This window comes from Dermacentor variabilis, chromosome 9 (genome assembly GCF_050947875.1).
Source record: "Dermacentor variabilis isolate Ectoservices chromosome 9, ASM5094787v1, whole genome shotgun sequence".
In the NCBI taxonomy this organism is placed as follows: domain Eukaryota; kingdom Metazoa; phylum Arthropoda; class Arachnida; order Ixodida; family Ixodidae; genus Dermacentor; species Dermacentor variabilis.
Window position 1 is genome coordinate 131187027 of NC_134576.1, and position 19853 is coordinate 131206879.

The following is a 19853-nucleotide window of genomic DNA, read 5'->3' on the forward strand; positions in this document are numbered from 1 at the left end:
ACCGTTAGGGCGAAGATTACAGAAAGCACATACATTTAGGGACCAACAATCTAAGCCAAGACAAAACAAAAAAAATAAAAGAAACAAGCTAACCACGAAGACACTGGCCGATGGTTTCTGTATTGTAATGTAACATCTCAGCAGTTTTGAAGTGTTCGAGAGTGGTTGAACAAGCGACGTCTCAGGCTGGAGCCAACGTTTCCACGAAGTGACTTCTCTTCGTCAAAAAAAAGGAAGCAAGCCCTCGTCGAAGCGTTCACTCCATACACTCTTGAGATATCGTTTGTTCGAACACTGCTGCACACTTCTGTGAACATCTCTCACATTAGCTTTTAAGACGAACTATTCTGTATGAAGCATTCTGCGGAACATACCTTCATAGACTGTTTATATCATTTTCCACTAATCAAAGGTCACTCAGTTGGCGTTTAAGCTGCACGAACGTTCCTCGCTACGTGTGACTGTTACCCGTGCGACCATTGCGATTACTGACTGACTGTTTGCTCCGCTCGATTATTGTACTTTCTTTAGCTCCTGATGTTAACTTCCGAGGAGTGCATGCCGCAACTGTCGCAGCAAGTCCTACGATTTGTCACCGCATTAGCGGCCGCCGCCAAGCTGCATTTAAACTGGTATGTATACCAGGGCTCATTTCCGGGCCACGACTACAGCCGAAATGAGCTACAGGTGTTTGAATGAAGCAATCACGACGACGTCTCGTATTCTCAATGCCCAACTGAAGCAAGACTTCACATCGTTTTTTGCAACGTGTTGAAGGTGAGCGTTTGCTGCTGAACAACAACAAAAAAAAAAAGAGAGAGAGAATTCAAACGAAACACGCTGCTCTCTCTGCGAAAGTCCCACAGCTTAAAGCACGAAAAAACCAGCCCGAGTGCGTGCGCTTCCACAGAACCTGCTGTCATTTTTTTTTCTGTCTTACGATAGTGATCGTTGAATTCGAAGACGCCGCAGTTTGTGTGCAAGTGGTCCATATGCGCACTTTCTTACTCGAGCATAAATACAGGGTGCCGAACGGACCTGCTCTGTCTGACGCTTGTCATTGATACGAAGCGTGAATAAGAAAAAAAAATGTCGAATGCGAAACTATGCGGCTACCAGAGAGAAGACCACCGCGCAAGAGGTTTGCGCAAGACCAAGAGACTTGCCACTGGCGATGTACCTATATCTGCATGCGCGTCATCGGCTACACGGTGGCCAAAGCCAGCCAAAACGCCGTCTTCAATTCGGTGTCCGTGGAAGTCCCTCGCAAGAGTTGCTCCGCGAATGCCATGCCGCGCATTTTATCGTTATCCACTCGTCCCGGTCAATGGCGTTTTCTTTTTCTCCCTTCAATCTTGTTACGCGCGTACGATTGCCCCGACAATGACAGGTCCTCCTGCGCTGAAACATCGCCGGGAGCAGATCATTTTTGCTGCACAGCTGTTGCCAGCCGCTCGTCGTAGACCCCCTCTCCTGCAGTCCCTTGCTAATCGCCGAAGATGTTGCACCCGTACAGCATATCTTCCACTATGCCACCTCGCCTCTGGAGATGAACATACTGAGCTCGGTAGCTGCGGGGGCACCTCACTCCCTCCCTCACTCCCCCCCCCCCCCCCTTCTGTGACTTGTGATATTGAGTTGGAGGATGAGGCTCGCCATCCTTTTTCCTTTCTTTCCGCGAATCGCTCAGCGTTTCTGACCAGTGCTTGTGGTGGGGGAGAGTGGGCGGCCTTCACAAGGAGCGCCCAGCCGGTGCGTAAATCAGCCCCGTGGCCGGCGCAGCTCGGTGGAGCCAGCGGCCACGAGCGCCGTAAATCAGACCAGATCCCCCTCAAACACGCCGACTTTCCTGCGCGCTGTAACTCGCGATCTTCTTCCCTCGCTCCAGGACTGAGAGGTGCGCGCCGAGCTGGACGGAACGCGGGAGCAAAACTTCGCTCGAGCGGGACGATGCTGAAAGACGCGACGATGGCCTGCGATTCGTTCGACCGGCGATACTGAACCAACGGCGCTCCGTTACGGGACCACGGGAAGGCGTTGAACACGGGCGGTGGGGTCCTGCGGCGAGAGCTGCTTGTTCGAGGGTCGATTCCTTTAACGGGCTAGCCTAATTTTGCACTTTTGCTCATTCAGCTTGACAAGAGCTCATATTTTTCGTGCAGTTTATAAGGGCCTATTTGGGAGTGGCGATGGGGGTACGAATGTACTTACTTCAAAGATTGGAATATAGGCCTCCGGGACTCGGTTGGTCTCCATTCTCATTATCAGGAAATCTAGGTCAGACTGCGTCATATAAGAATGCCGTGAATTATAATAATGGGGTCATTGACGCCACACCCGCAGACCATCCAGGTCAGTGGCTGAAATGAGACCTCGAGTAAAGTGCCTTCCACGAACATCTTTAACAGCGATACTGCGAGGCAGGTGACTAAGAGAAATTCTGCTGATTTTGTCTATGCCACCTGCCAAACATTAAACCAGAATGAAAATAATGCCCAGTGCATGGAGTTGCTGACACTCCATCATGACGCTCCCAAGCGTTTATGTTATATTTAATGCTTTGGGACGTCTCTTGCGGCTTCTCACGTAAAAAGTTTTTTTTTCAAGTTCACAAGTAGCAGTCGACGCAGCACATCTTTTTTGCAAACCTGCACAGCACAACAGACGTTCGAAGAATGGCGCATATATTCCTCGAGGGCACATCTCTCTCAAAGACAATGACGGCCCCCCCGGGGGTGGGTCCACGATTCCCGTGCAAGTCCACCGCTCTCTCACATCACATCAGAGCCCGCGCGGGCTGCACGCACAGCCGAGACGGGTCACGGCGAATTTTGTCAGCCCGAACAAAGGTGCAACGAAAAAAAGAAAATGTTGACGAACAGAGTTGATGCGCAAGAAAGAAAGCTTCGGCACCCGATTCTCACCCCACCTTATTCTCCGAGGACAACACCACGAGCAACACGTTCAGCACATCCAAAAATTTTGCCATACCCCAGAGTACCAAATGGCAGCAGCGCAGCAGCGACGGCTCGAACAAAAAAGCCGTTTGTAAATAAAGTTGATCTCTCTCTCCCTTTCCCTCTTTATCATGACTCAGCACTAACGAAATGAGACGCAAGCAGAAAAAAAAAAGATGAGGAAGCGACGCATGAGGGCCGAGTGGGAGAGGAGGGTGCGTGCAGTCTCGTCCACAAAGTATGCGGACAAGCTGCAACAGGTGGCCCCGTATCACGCCGCCGGCGCGCGCACTCTCGAGGTTCGCGACCGGGGCTGCCGCCTCGACTCTTCCTCCCCCCCTTGCAACAGTGTATACGCGTGCATAGCGCAAAACTGCTACTGCGAAGCACGCGGAAGAGAGCTGAATATGTTTGCCTCCATCAACATCTTCACTATGTAACTTGAAAGAGCTTAGGTTAGGGCGTGCTGGTATTCCATAACTGAGGTTTTTTTTTTTAGCGCACGAAAAGGAACGAGAGACAGAGGCAAGACGCACAGAAAATTGTTGGAAGTTAGCGCTGTGTCCGCGTCTTGCCTCTGTCTCTCGTCCCTTTTCGTGCGCTAAGGAAACCTCAGTTATCTTCACTATAACTGTAGATGTTCCTGATCTTGCAAAGGAAGGCTTCAACCATCAACGAAAGACTCGTTAGGGTCACCTGTACCACAACTGGAAAAAAACTCGTAAACTAAACATCACATACGTTAAGCAAACACATACAAGCGAAGTCGTAATACATGCGAATGCGAAGTACTCCCTCATTAAACCGGAAGAGATAGCTCTGGGCGTGTTTCACTTTCCCATTCTGGGCAGGGTTGCCACGTGCCCGAAATGGGCACGTGGCACGTAATTCTTGGCACGTGCCCAAAATGGTCACGTACCAAGAACCTGGCAGCCTTTGCAGAGGTATTTGTGGGAACCTTTTAGAGGTTAATAGAAATGCGGACTTTAAACATACAATTTAAATTGAGTAAGTCAGAGTAGTGTCAGCAACAGTTTCATAGGTTATAAGCGAGGTTTCCTTGTAAGCGTATATCATACGTATAGGGCAGTGCTGTGGCTATTGCGCTATCCAAAAAGCGTTGACATTGATAAACGCCACTCCTTAAAATAACTGACACAAAAGGGTTGCGTTTTTCAGTGATCGTCTTAATGAAATCTGAAGGCCTAACATAGTCCAAGGAATGCAGGACGTGCGTGTTCGAGCAGCGGTACGTTTACACATATACCAGGCGTTTCTGCGAAGATTTTAAGACATTTTTGAAAACCGCCTATGGCAGGTAGCACAATTGTAGTCCTTGAGCTTTTCTACTCGAAGAGTGGGACATTATTCTCACGAGAAATCGAAATGCATGTTCAACTAATTAACAAAAATCCACTAATTTGGTTTTTAGCTTATTACAATTACGGCACATATATTACAACATGCAAGTTGTAGCCTGTGGGCCTGCATGGAATGTGCACTTGAAAAGAATTCCGTAAATGATATCATTTTCGTGATATGCACCATCAAACTTGCAGTACGTTGCACTTTCATTCCACTTACTTTCTGACAAAACACCGTTGTATGCATTGAAGCACGGAAGTGACTGCACCACCAATATATTCTTTTGCAAAGTTGGATAAGCAATATCTCGGAACTGGGGTCATCCTGACAATTAGTTCCACTTGAACACGTCACCCGATCTCCCTGTTTACAATCTGTAAATTTGGATGTGTGCCGTAAGGTATAGTTAAAAATTTCACTAGTGAATTTTGGTTAATTAGTCGATTATGCATTTAGACTTCTCGTGCATATAATGTCCGCTTGTTTGAGCAGTACATCACAAGGATTAGAGTTGTGCTATCTACCACACTTGCTTTTTAAAAATTACTGTAAAATATGTTTATTTACGTTTGTCTTTGTATAAGAGGCCGATTTGAGACCTCATTTATATGATGCGTACTGGGGTCACTTTCTTTCGCATTATTTGTATCATGAATATGACCACTGGTGGACTTGTGCTGTGCTGCCATTTGCCGTATTTGCTGCCGGGTCCCGCACACTTTCAAGGTCCCTTTTGCGGCTTTTAGTTTCCTTTATTGTTATGGAATTCAACGCACTTCGACATTGTGCGGAACGACACGCAAGCGTCGGGCTTCGCCGCAGTACACTTGTCCTTGATAAAAAAAGGGAAATCGGTAGACTGCTATATTATGGAATGATCAAGCAGCTTCGTGGGTCCCGCTCATTGCCGCTAATGTCACAACGAGTTAGTATAGCCACTGAAATATCCCTCGGTGACCTTCCTCGGTCAGCTGGCGCATCGTCCACATGATCTTGAAAATCACCTTCGGCGGAACAAGATGAACGTTGACCAAATTGACAGCCCCGCACTTATAGAAAATCACATTGCTCGGACGTTGCAGCGCAGGCTGCGAGGCTGATAATAAGCAATGAAGTCCTGCCTTTGAATAGCTGGAAATCAATCTTTTATAAAGACGCTGCGCGACGCCAAAGACTGCAAGTTCTGCAGCTGTCAATTCTCTCATGCGTGAAATTTTGAGGTTGATGGCGATGACTTTTGCTGGAACGGCTACAGATAGCGCGTGATTGATTGATTGATTGATTGATTGATTGATTGATTGATTGATTGATTGATTGATTGATTGATTGATTGATTGGATTCAACGTCTCGAAGCTACAGAAACCGTACTGGAGGACTACGGATTAGCCTCGGTTTCTTCAATGTGCACCGAAAGGTGTACACGTGTGCATCGTGAGGTATATGGTAGAGTGGACACGGGACTGAATCGTTTCTTTTCACTTCACTCGGCCTTTTCCAGTGCTTCGCCTCCATGGTAACCTTAATTCATGTCTTTTATTTTTTGCATGCCTTTCTTTTACGCTATTACGTCTCGCGTTAAACAGGAGAAGAAGCTCTAGCTTGTTCCAGAGATTAGTTAAGCGTCGAAGCAAAGCTGAACTGTCGGTTTGTCTTGCGCCTTGCGCGAAGCAGCCATCTTTTGTCCACTGGCAAACACACCAGGAAAACGTCGCCGCCTGTCACTATACCGCGTATGACAATCTAGGCGCACTCAACCGAAGTCAGCGCGACTTCTCGGAACCCAATGGTAACGCGTATACGTCCACCGTTTTCAAGCGCTGTAATTTAATCAGCAGTAAAAGCACCTTCGTTCCAGCGAGAACGACCTGAGACCTTTTTAAACAGACCATTATGGCCTGCCTTCACTGCACGCCTCCATGTTCAGAAGGGCGAATCTCCCGAAACCCCCCGAGCGCATCCAAGTTCCTGGTAACGCAATTCCGGCTTCCCAAAACAGCTCTGTCTGTCAAGCTCCAAAGTCTGTCACCCCAACGCGAGACGAAGAGAGCAAACAGAGGTAAAAAAAAAAAATAGGAAGGCCGATTTCGCGGACTAACGCAAAGAGAAAACAAGGCTCTTTCACACAACCAACAAAAAAACAAAATGGGATTAAAACAACGCGCCTGTGCAGAGGCAGGAACAACAGGTGTGTGCTGATATCGCGTATAGTCGCGCAAGCAGGAGCCTGAATCGTATTACGTTTACGCTGCGTGTAATACGCAGCAAGGCTCGTAACTCGGATGCCGCACGAAGACGCCTTCAACGCGGATGGAAGAGTCGTGCACTTTTTACAAGCCTGAATCTTCTTCCTCCCACAGCTGTTGGTATGTTTTATACGACGGCTTAGCCGGTCCTAATGTGATTCCTCTTCTTTTTTTCTGTGCTCAGCTCGTACATCTGGAAACTTCTTCGTTTTTGAGACTTTCCTCAGTGGTTCCTTAGCATCTGTCCTCGAATCAAGCATGTTAATTTACTATTGCAACTGTTTACTGTTTTCCTCTCGACTCCTTAATACGTAGAGCAGTATGAAAAAAGAATGATCTAGCCATATAAATAAGTACCTCTAATGTGTTCTTGATCTTCCCGTTCTGTGTGTTTAAATCGCATTAGAAGGCTAAGAGCCGTAAGAGGAAATGGACAGTGTGTGTGTGTGTGTGTGTGTGTGTGTGTGTGTGTGTGTGTGTGTGTGTGTGTGTGTGTGTGTGTGTGTGTGTGTGTGTGTGTGTGTGTGTGTGTGTGTGTGTGTGTGTGTGTGTGTGTGTGTGTGTGTGTGTGTGTGTGTGTGTGTGTGTGTGTGTGTGTGTGTGTGTGTGTGTGTGTGTGTGTGTGTGCGCGTGCGTGTGCGTGTGCGTGTGCGTGTGCGTGTGTGTTACTAGCAGTAAAGACCTGGGTAGTGTCAATACACTTTATGTTGCAACTGTACGGCATCGTCTTTATTGGATTCCTGCGGTAAAGCCTACCTGTCATTTCCAACGCATACATAACTAACCTGAATACAATCCAAAGCATCCAAGCCCTCAGGATGTGCATTCGTCTACCGCGGAGCGTGTCAACGAATGAAGTTATTGCAATCGCTCAATAATTACCCTTCCAGAACACACATTTCAAGTGAAACCACGCGTCTGCACATTAACCACTTCGCCCGGACCCGGACCCACGCCCTCGCAAGTCAGCCAGTAGAAAGGCGCCACACGACATTCACTGCAACTGTTTTCGCGCACCGTGCCTCTCTTACGTCAGGGCATGCGCCTGCGGCAAGGCCTGCGATTCATCCATGGCCTGTGAGCCGTACTCAAGTAAACCCCACAATCCCAGGACTTCAGAAAACGTCGGATTTACCGTCATCCGCACTCAAGCAACTCTGTTTACTCCTCTTGTGCGAGAAATACAGCGACTACACACACGTCTAACTGATCGCTCAACTACATCAACTAGTTCCGGCGGCGCTGTAGTTGTACTAAGAAGGGGTTCAACGGTTCAACCCAACGGTTCAAGACCTCCCATATCACTATGTCTACAGCTTTCCTATGTCTACAGTTTCCTGACGCTCACACTCCCTGAATGATATCGCTACACGCCTGAGAAAACGTATGATAGATTCTCTACAGGGTCCGCGAATAGAGAAATATGAGGTAGGGTACGGTAAAAGATAGGGTAAGCTCGCGCAAGGCAGACTTAATTTAGACATCGCTAGGAGAGTCCGTCATCTTGCAGCAGACATAGATATGGTCATAATGATAACGACGATGATGATGACTTATTTAATGCCTACGTTATGGGGACCAGTATAGTATAGCAGGACACGTAATTTCGATTTTGTCGTTCGTTGCTTAGCTAAGGCTTAGCTAAGTCTCTCCTAGTTCTTCTTTAACGAGGAGGGGGGGGGGGTTTGGAGTAAATGTGATTGCTTCCTGGCGTTTGCACTGCGCTTCAGAATCACATTCTGGTTTATAATGTTGCGTGCATTTATACATTCACTGAGATGTGCAATTCGCTTGGACAATGGGGAGAGCGACATATAGTTATGGGTAGAATCGGGAAATGCAATAAGAAGGAAAAGATGTGCATGTGATTAAAATTTCTGAACACAAATAGGTCAGGTAATCAAACAGTAATACGGGGACAGCGCGCAAGTACTACAGCAATACGAAATCCCGTGTGCTGGAACGGAATGGCAAGGTTGTCTCATTAGAGCACTGACTGTGTGAAGCCCTCTTGTCGAAACGTCGGTTCGGGCTGAGCCTTCCGTTGCTCAGCAACTGCTTTTGTAGTAACACATATTAATGAACGAGAAAACATTTTGGAAGTTTGACGGTGCTTTGAAGTAGAATGCATAGGACGTAACACAATAGCTAGCCTTAGTAATTAGCGGCATTCAGAGCCCTTTCTACTAAACTAACAAGTCCGTTTGTCTCTGTAAGGCACACATAAAGAAATGACTTGCACAGTTAGCTGTTGCGCAAGTGGCTCATGGGGAATGCGGCGTTCAGATGAAGACGATTGTTCATTGTCTCAAGGGTGACGCAGAATATAATGTGGAAGTCTTCATATTAAGACGGGATCAATCTAAGCCAATGACTTAATTGAGAAGCTATAGCCCACTTACATCAACACCACAGCTATTGTCACACCTATACAACCCTTATCGAGTTTTCTTGACTATTTCTTTCCAATCCCCCTTCTTACAGAGCCTTTCTGTCCCCGACGCCTTTCCCCACAGAGTAGCATATAGGCGGCTACAAATTCTCTGCCTTTTAATAAAAAGATCGATCGATCGATCGATCTATCTATCTATCTATCTATCTATCTATCTATCTATCTATCTATCTATCTATCTATCTATCTATCTATCTATCTATCTATCTATCTATCTATCTATCTATCTATCTATCTATCTATCTATCTATCTATCTATCTATCTATCTATCTATCTATCTATCTATCTATCTATCTATCTATCTATCTATCTATCTATCTATCTATCTATCTATCTATCTATCTATCTATCTATCTATCTATCTATCTATCTATCTATCTATCTATCTATCTATCTATCTATCTATCTATCTATCTATCTATCTATCTATCTATCTATCTATCTATCTATCTATCTATCTATCTATCTATCTATCTATCTATCTATCTATCTATCTATCTATCTATCTATCTATCTATCTATCTATCTATCTATCTATCTATCTATCTATCTATATGAGTACTTTCAGTTCCTAATAAGCAGTAGCATTCGGGAACCTCGGACTCTCAGCTACAGTATAGGCTAACAGCAAAAACAACAAAAAATAAACTAGCCAGAAGTGGTGAGGCTTCTCCAGAAAGCTCTGCGGTCTGTACCTCCTGCCCAAACGTCACTATTGTGAATACGTATATGTGCATGATTTCTTTTTTTGAAGTGAGGCCTTATCCTGCTCTGGCGTCCACTTTGCGTAGACCGCTGTCAGGCCGAGTGAGCCGTGCTGACCCCGAAGCAGTTTAATCGAAACTGGGCCAATCACTGTGTAATCAAAGGTGGGGAATTGGTGGGCCGATCCTGATACCAACGCCTCATGGAATAAGCCAATAAACCTAACCAACAAGTGTCCCCACACTGTAAAACTTAAAAATAAAACGAAAAGAAGTACCAATTCTATGAGCATGTGTTCTTTCTGTTTTCTTCGGCTTTATAGTTCTCACTTTCTTTCTGTAGTTTCACTAACATTTTCTTCCGATGGCTTTCTCCGCCATTACACAGAAAAAAGATTGTTACGTAGTGTACCATTTTATGGGAGTAACATTTACTCCCATCGTGACTGCAGCTTTCGCGGTGTACGAGAGAGTAAAAATGGTGGGATGCCCTTGTAAAGAGATAATACAAGTGCAGATAAGCACGCTACGTAGAAGGCATAATATGTGACGAGGCAGCTAGCGACATGACAAAAAGCACTACGCGACGCATCCAAGTATCAACTTTACCGGTATCTATAGTCATGATCTGAGTGGCATGACCCACACGGATGGTAGCTGTATCTCTTTTTTTCCTGAAGTTAGGAGCAACTGGCTCGTGCATCTGAGACCTATCTGTCTGTACTTGCGGGGCTGATAAATCTGCACATACATATTAATTGAGGATAGCAAATACACGAACAAATCTAATTTCGTTCGTGTATGACAAATTTTTTTCTCAACTTGCCGCATAGGGGCTAATTCTGTTACAACAAGAAAAACGGTTTTTAAGCGTAAATAGAAGAAAGAAACATCAATTTTTAAAACGAGGAATTCGGTTTTTATTTCCTTCGAGAGAAGTTTAATGTTGTAGATAGACGAGTTTCCCGTTTTCATGACATTTCTTTTACATTCATTTTTCACAGTGCAGCAGCGTATTTCAACAGGTCTAAAGGGAAGTTAGCGCTTGACTTCGACAATCATCTTCCGATGGTTTCTGCCCAAAGTTTTTTACCATTTGTTTTGCGGTTGCCACACAAAACTAAACTGGACTGAGCAAGGCACTCGTATACGAATTGCAGACTTCAGCGTGAATGCGAGCAGAGCATAGGGAAATGTTGCAAATACGACCAGAACATAGGAAAAAAATACATATACAGTAAGATTAGAGAGAAGAAAGCATCGAATGGGCCCGTAACAAGTTCCCATAGTAACACAATGCAGTTCGTCTTTCAAGGCGAGCTTGTTGTTGCTTTAAGGCGTGAAACATTACTCGCCACGAATGTCGGGGTCCTTTGAAGACGCGTAGTTCGTCGAAAAATAGAAAAAAGAAAAGCTAGGCGCTTTCCCGCAAAGCCAGCGGAACCGGCGTAGGGTGACCAGTGATTAGAAAGAATGGTCTCCGGGCGTCCCAGCGATGCTGCATGCATGTTCACAGGAACCGCTCCTTTAGCCATTCCCGCCCGTGGCCTCATTAAAACGTCCACTCAAAAAACTTTGAGTCGAGCGCCGCAGCTGTGTCTCCAGCGATGGCCTCGTGTTTCTAGCACCTCGCGCGAGCGCAGACACTGCCTCGGAGCTTTTTCTTTATTTCTGGTTTTCCTTTTTCCCACTGTGACATTTCCGGATCATTCTCTGTTCGCTTTCTCTCGGCCGTGAAAGGAGCAGTGGAAACTGGGAGTCTTCACAAAAGGAAAGGTTTCATCGATGACGATGCCACCTGCTCCAACTCTTGGGTCCTGGCGCGAGACAACGACGTGCAGCACCTGCCGTGGACGTGCCCAGGCACACGTCATATTCGAGGTCCCATGCTCAGACGCTGTGGCCTCCGGGAGTGACCGGCGTGCTTGCTTCAACAAGTGGATTCAAGATGAGGCTCAATAAAGAGTGTTACCGTGCTTCCTGCGCGAAGCGCGGTTGCATATCCCTTCGTGCGTTTTGTTACTGTGCCTTGAGGCAGCCCATCTCGAATTTTATAAAAGGTGAACTGAAGCACCGCACAAGTGCACGATGGATGAGAAACAGTGACGTAATAAGATTTCATTGCAAAGAGTTTTCTTTCTTTTTTTCTCGGCCCGGTTAGTCTAGACGAGGTCATGAGTGCACCTAAAAAGAGATCTCGACTGCACCAGATTGACTATACGGTTAGTCCTTGTTGCAGGACAGAATCCTGGAATACTTGTGCAGACTATTCTCAGCACAGAACGCCTTAAATGCGTTGCTTCACCTCCTGGGGACATGCGGACTGTGCATTAGAAGACATGTCTCGGGCTGCATCACATTTGTGTGCGTACATTCACCTTTCTTCGCTTTATAATAATTTCGTCTCTCTTTCTATCAACTTTATCCTCTTCCGCACCTTATCCCGGCATGCGGTATCCAGCATGGGAAAAGGCAATAAGCTCAAAGGGAGCATTAGGTCACTCAGCCAGCCTGGACAAGATAACTCTCGGCGGAGCCATTCCCTTCCCTGTTTCCCTCGAGAAAAGACGGCCGAACGCTAGACCTCTGGGAATCGGCGTATTGGCCGAGAATGTTTGGTTCCCGGTAGCTTTTAATCGATGGACACTCCTTTGACTGCCGTGCAGTGGCTCTGCCTGCAGAGCGAGAGCATTAAAGCCTACCGCGCGCTCTGCCGTGACGACCACGCGTTGGGCCGACTCGTTTGGCTATGATGGTGTTGCGCAAGGCTCCTTCCTAGTTCCTCCCGCTCGTCAGGGCAGCCAGTGTGTCTTCGTATATGGGCTAACCCACAGGTCTTTCACTCTCTTTCGTCTCACTATCTATCGAGTAGTTGGTGATAAGACTGAGCAGCCTTTACAAGGTATGTCGAATTCCGTACCGAGATAGCCGACGACGATGCGTGCCATGAAAGTGGTCTCATATCTCATATATCAGTGCCAAAGCATGCAAACGCCTGCAGCATAACCATCTCACTATGTCACGGACACGGCGACCAGGTTTCCTACCTCATAACTGCTTTGCCTGGTAATATGGCCACAATCAAAAACTAACAAATACATTTACAATTATATTCTTTGGCCAATGCATCAACGTGGAGGAGGAGGAATAAACTTTTATTGTAGAACCAGCACTTTATGATGGCCGGGCCTAAGCCTCCCACGAAGGGACGTCGAGGGCTTGCCTCGACGCCGCCTCGCGGGCGTGCTGGGTCGCCCAGGTTTGGTCGTCGAGGGCGGAGCTCCGCAGAGCCCCATGCATCCTCGACGAGAGAGTCGTGGTGTTAGTCTGTGTGTACTGCGCTGGGCACTCCCATAGCATAGCAACGTGGACGTGCGTCATATTTCTTGATGGTTCCTGCTAAATTTGGCAGGCCACAATTGTAGAGCAGGAACAATACGAAGAAGAAGAAGAAGACGACGATCACGGTAGGCAAGCATGTCCGTAAGTTATAACCTCCAGATTGTTAATTCATCTCTTCCTTGTCCGTCTCTCTTAACCATTCGATTCACGTTCAATCCTCCACTGTGTGTCTGCGCCACAAACATTCAGAGCGACAGCAGCATGTCCAAGGTGATCGTCTTCTCAGAAGCCACGGAGCCGATTCCTGCTCGGCCAGAATCGTCGAAGAAACTCGTGACCATCGGCCTGGCCACCAGTACCGAGTCATCCAGGTATGCAGGCACGCGACACGTTCAGCTTGCGGGACACATGCGGTGGAAGGCCATACCCTCTAAGAAAACACGACTACGTGCTATTCCGCGTTTGGGAACTACCCAATCCTCCATCCATCCTTCAGTGACAGGAACAAGCGACAAACGCTGCTAACGCAATACTTTCGTCTGCATATGCTACTTAACGTTAAGTTAAGCGACGTTAAGGCGGTGATAGTGAAGCTTCGGCGTTCGTCTTCTACTCCTGTCCTTTTTTGTTTTTTTGGTGGCGATAGTGTTGTTCTTGTGGCACGTAATATTGACGGCATTCTTAAACACAGCTCGAAGCTTCAAATTGAAGAACTTAGAATAGCACATATCGGATATGGCAAAGAATGATTGAATGACCGACGCATTTCGATCCTTCCAGAGCGAAGGACGGTACCCAGCCAGATGATTTCGCCCTGCTCCACAGTTCCGTGCTCCGCAAGACGGTCCCCCCGTCGGAGGAAACGAACCTGCAGCCCGCCACCAGTAGCACAACCGTTCCGTGCCACCATGCCCACACGATCACGGCTCATTCGCCACCTTTAGACATGGACAGGATCTTGGGCAGCGGCTTGTTCCAGTGGGTCATCGTGGCCTTCGCTCACCTGTCGTCCGCCCTGGTCGTTATTCATCACATGTCCATGCAGATGTTTCTGCTGCCTGTGGCGTACTGGTGCCGTCCTCCCGCCGACGCCAACGTGAGCGTCAGCCGCTGGAAGGCGGAGAACATCCCGCTGCGGCCAGACGGCACGTACAGCCAGTGCACAATGTACCCACCCGAAGTGCCCGAGGTCAATGGCACCCGCGTCGAAGTGGCCTGCACCGAGTGGCAGTTCGACCTGCTCCCGAGCGAGACCACGATCGTCAGCGAGTGGAACCTGGTGTGTGATCGCGCCTGGTACGTGCCCGTCGCCTTCGTCTACAACAGAATCGGCGTCGTCATCTCGGTGCTCTTTTTCGGCCAGATATCGGACAGGGTTGGCCGGCTGCCCGCTGTCTACGCTTGCACAGTCCTCACTGTGGCATCCGCCGGCGGCGCAACGCTTGCGCGGACATTCATCAACTACATAGCCGCCCGGATTCTTCTGGCGGCATCGCTGAGCATCTTCGAGATCTCTATGCTTGTCATTCTGTTCGAGAACTCGGGCGACAAGCACCGGGAAGGCTATTTCTGTTTGGCCATGACCGGAACAGTCGTTGCGAGCGTCCTGGCTCAGACGCTAACCCTACCGCCGCGGAATTACAAGGCACTGGAAGTGGTCACTTTCTCCCTCACGATGGCACTCGTGCCAGTGTTCTGCCTTGTGGGCGAGTCCATCAGCTGGCTTTTGGTATCCAGCAATGTCGAGCAGGCCGAGAAGGCGATACGGCGCGCCGCTGCGTGGAACAACCACCAGATCAACGAGGAGAGCTTGTTCTTCACAGTCTCATCCTTTCGTGCCTCAGTGGCACTGCCGAAAATGAACTTCCTCACTTTTTTGGCCAGCAAGGAATTGTGGAAGCGAAACGCTACGCTCTGCTGGACTTGGTTCAGCATTCTGCTGTCCTTGTACGGTATGAGCCTGAGCGGGCGGTCGTACGACCCCTCGCACCTCTTTTTCCTCGCCGTAACGAGGGCTGCCTCGATTTTGCTATTCTGGATATTTTTGCTGGCTAGTCCCCGCAAGATTTTGCTCACACTAGCGCTGCCGTTGACCTGCTGCATGTTGCTTTTGTACGGTAACCTCAAGGCCGAGCACGAAGGACACCTGACATGGATCCTCGGCGAGATAATCGTGTGCATGCTCCTCGGAGAAGCCACCGCCGTAAACGTGTTTACGCTCAAGTTGTACCCGACTAGTGCGGGGCATCGGGTTCTTTGTCGCCTACTTCTTCGGGCAGCTCGGGGCTACCTTGGGGCCCCTTCTGGCGCAACTGCAACTGTCCCCAACTGCCGCCAGCGTGTTCTACTTCGCGGTGTTGTTCACTGCCGCTTTCCTCATCAGGCTGCTTCCGGAAACCAAACGCCAAAAGACACCGCAAACAATGCAGGATATCCTGCCCTGAATCTGAGTTGAAGGGAGGAGGTAGATAGATGTGTAATTTCCCTTTGATTCTTGACTAACCTTTGCAGACTGATAGCAAGCGATATCATGCTCCCCGTTGAATGTTGTTGTGTCGTACAGATGACTTATCGCGTAGATTATCGTGGTTGTCATGCTGCTTTCCTGTATGTTAAAGCTCAAATAAAGACACAAGTACGAACAGCGTAATCTTAATATCCTTCTCTTCAAGGATACAGTATCCGCCGGAGGTCGCTGTGTGCGTGCGTGCGCCCAGAATAACGTATGGCGCTACCGTCAATCTATCTTTTGTTGTCTTTTATCAACTCGTATTAGCGTTGAACCAATTGCATATTTCTTAAAGTGCCCATCAATACTCGTGCTATTCAGTTTCAGGTGCTGTGCATTTGCCTGGTCAATGCAGAAATCAATTGTTTCACGAATCTATATCCAACCAATAAAGAAAAGAGTTGTAGATTGTAGGCGGGTGTGGTCTCTGAGACAACCGAAAGTGAGGTTTGTTGGTGATGTGGAAGGTAACCACTACAAGAAACCTATGAGAAGCCACCATAACAAAAAAACTATCAGCCTAAGCACTCCGTACAGATGGTTAACCTGCGAAGCTGAAACGTGCGGCCTCGGTGTTTGTCATTAAGTAAATCTCGACGGTTCATTAAAGTCTTTCTCAGTTATTGGTTACGTCTTTGTGTTTCTTAATGAGGTTGCACACACATCCGGCTGCGATGGAGAGGGCGACGTCAGTCCTCAGTGCGCCGTTGTCGCTTGCGTTCGATATCTCGAGTTTGCTCGGTGGCGCGGTTAGAAGCATCCGGCCGGCAGTACCACTTGCGATTCTTCAAAATGCAATAGACAGCTTTAGAATAGGGTTTGTCGCCTCACGTACGCTAAACGCATGCACATTTGCGGGACGTTGAGATGCGTGTCCTTTCAAGTCCTTTAGTTTACCGTGCGGAAACGCAAACGTAAAGAAGACGTTATAAAATAGGGCGCCATGTGGAGCCTCGTGCTAAACGCATCCAATCCAAGACGATCCATTAACAATCATCCCGCTGTTGCTATGTCGACGAGTCTCTTTAGGCCTACAGCCGCCAGAATCACCGAACGATCTCGGAAAATTGACGGGCTATGCGCTCATAACTAACCTTTCAGGTAAGTTTATAGAGAAAGCGAAAGGTAATTATAATAGTTACTGGCGATCAACGCTAGTGAGAGCGTAGCCATCAGGAAAATTCACGCTGAAGCATGTACCATGGGTGCCGCCATGTTAGACAACGCTATTTCGTAGCGGCCGTAAACATTACAAACGTTACACTCGCCAAAGGCCCTCATGCAGGACCTTACAAAGGCATACAGAGCCCACAATGACAACATTCACAGACGCCTACATATGATCGACCCAGACGGTAAATTCTGTTTGCCCCCGCAGCTTCCACGAAGCGAAACGTCATTGCTACACAGGATTCGGCTGGGCGTTGCTTTCACCCGTCGCTACGCGCACCTCATCGGCCAATCGAACAGTCCTGATTGTGAACACTGCCAGATACCTGAAACGCTGGAACACATACTTTGCGATCACCCAGCATATATGCTGGAGCGAAGGACGTTAGAAAGTTTCCAAGCCAGCGTTGGCAGGCAACCGCTGTAGGAGGAAGCTATCCTCGGCCCAGGGCCTGACACTCCAACTTCAATGCGTGCAACTAAAGTGTTCTTGAAGTTTCTGCAGGACACCAAGCTCGACGAGCGGCTCTAGCAAGGCAACTGTCTCTTGTACATAAGTACTCGATCACCACTTCTCTCATCATCATCATCCATCCCAATACTTTCATTCCCCTTCCCTCTTCCCCGGTGTAGAGTACGTAGCAGACTAGAGCGCACTACTAGCTCAGGTCGACCTCTCGGCCTTTCCTATCAATAAATTCTATTCTTCTTCTTACACTCGCCAAATAACGTACGTTATCATAGCACACGTAAACCGCAGAAACCCAATTACTTTCCGAGCATGCGCAGTGACGACGACGCTACTTCTTTCGTAATGCTTTTCCGTTCGGTTGCAAACGTTAAACAAAATCTGTCTAATGGATGGCTCATGCCCCCTTAAGCAATGGCTCATACCCCCGTAAGCGCGGCCTCGCCATTACGACGACAGTTGTTCTACGCTGGAATGACGAGCGGCAATGGAGCCAGCCGTGCAAGAAGACAACGATCGAGCCATTGCTGATGATGATAGTTCTCAAGCGAAGCTTGCATTGCATCCCTTGCATCGGTGTTACTGTTGCCGCATCAAAAAACGAAAGGCCGCGCGAAAATAAAAATTGCTTGTCGGGCTGCGAGAACACCATGCTAACCAATACAGCCACTGTCGTTTTTTTTTTCTTCATTTTCAGAATTCAGCCACTGTCGGTTCATCATACTCGCACTTTAAAGAGGTGGTTTTATATGCACGAAGAGGAGGAGTAGGAGGAAGTATACTTTATCGCTCTAGAAAGAGTAATTCAGCGGTCAGGCCGGATGTCTTCATCTTCTGTTGTTTGATGACGACCTCCGGCCTGAATGGTTGGTGCCCCTATTCCAGGGCACCATTGAGAGTGGCTGCTCGTCGGGAATGATCCACCAACCTTCGTTGGAGGCTAGGGTTGCCACTGGAGAGCACGCTCTCCCACTGCTCCGCACTCGGATTTTCTATTTTGTGGAATGCCTTATTCGTATTGCACTCCCATGTGATGTGATAAAGTGTGGGTATTGCGCCACACCACGGGCATGTGTCCCTGTATTGACTTGACGACATGTTGCTTAATATACGTAAATTTGGGAAAGTTCCTGTCTGCAGCTTTCGCCATTAAACTGCCTGTTGTTGAGTGAGTGTATTGTGGGGCGGGGGATATCTCATCCTCGTCCCTCTATGGTAATTTAGTATGTCAGAGTACGTTGGGATTACTGTCATGAAATCCTCAGGATCTCTGTTTAGGCCCGCCTCCCTCCCTCCGGAGGAGGAAAAGGGTGTAATCGCGTGTTGGCTCGCCTCGCGCCCGCCGTTTCCCACCAGTTCAGGCCCAGCAGCCAGATGGGGAGGCCGCGTTCGGTTCTGTCTGCCGAAGAGCAGGCTGCGTTGAAGGAACGGCAGAAGAACACGCGGCGTTTGATGAACGCCGCCGGGAACTCGCTCGAAAGGGCTCGTCGCCGACGTGCCGACCTCGCTGTGAGGGAGCGCGAAGCCGAGGCGTTACGACAACTAAGAGCCGCAGATCCCGAGCTTCGCTTGCACCCCTCTTCACAGCAGTGGAAGGGCGGTCAATGTTTTTACAGCGAAGCTGTCAAGGGTTAGTTCCCCCAAAATCGTGTGCGTGTGTACACACAAAACTCCCCATACGTTGGCCGATCCCGAAGATAGCGCAATACCGGGCCGACCCGCGGCGGTGGTGACGCAGGCGTTAAGCACTCCTCATACGTTGGTCGATCCTGAAGATAGTGGCTAGAAGATAGTGGATAGACCGACCCGCGACGAAGGTGCCGTTCGCCATTAAGGGGCCCACATGCACAGCTTCGCTGGTCATCCTTCTTCACAGAGTGGAAGGGCACTGAGTTTTTTCTACACGGGGCACGACAGTGGGGAAAGTGGCCTTTAACAGATTCACTGTGTGTGTGTGTGTGTGTGTATATATATATATATATATATATATATATATATATATATATATATATATATATATATATATATATATATATATAGAGAGAGAGAGAGAGAGAGAGAGAGAGAGAGAGATGCAAATGAGAGAAAGGCAGCTAATTTCGCCTCTCTTTATATCAACTTTATTCTCTTCCGCACCTTATCTCGGCATGCGGTATCCAGCATGGGAGACGGCAGTAAGCTCAAAGGGAGCATTAGGTCACTCAGCCAGCCTGGACAAGATGACTCTCGGCGGAGCCATTCCCTTCCCTGTTTCCCTCGAAAAAAGTCGGCCGAACGCGTGACCTCTGGGAATCGGCGTATTGGCAGAGAATGTTTGTTTCCCGGTAGCTTTTAATCGATGGACGCTCCTTTGACTGCTGTGCAGTGGCTCTGCCTGCAGAGCGGGAGCATTAAAGCCTACCGCGCGCTCTGCCGTGACGATCACGCGTTGGGCTGACTCGTTTGGCTTCAATGGTGTTGCGCAAGGCTCCTTCCTAGTTCCTCCCGCTCGTTAGGGCAGCCAGTGTGTCTTCGTATATGGGATAAACCCACAGGTCTTTCACTCTCTTTCGTCTCACTCTCTCTCGAGTAGTTGGTGATAAGACTGTGCAGCCTTTAAAAAGTATTTCGAATTCCGTACTGGGATAGCCGACGACGCCG

At 48.2% G+C, this 19853-nt stretch overlaps 2 protein-coding genes across 2 annotated transcripts in view; one reads left to right on the forward strand and one right to left on the reverse strand.

The window, feature by feature from the left end:
- LOC142557515 (uncharacterized) overlaps positions 1–19853 on the reverse strand; it is a 115319-nt gene that overhangs the window by 81055 nt on the left and 14411 nt on the right. The window lies entirely within an intron of this gene.
- On the forward strand, positions 13327–15520 carry LOC142557908 (solute carrier family 22 member 7-like). The gene is made up of 2 exons (XM_075670111.1): positions 13327–13436; positions 13846–15520. The coding sequence occupies exons 1-2, from the start codon at positions 13327–13329 to the stop codon at positions 15518–15520; spliced, it is 1785 nt and encodes a 594-aa protein (XP_075526226.1).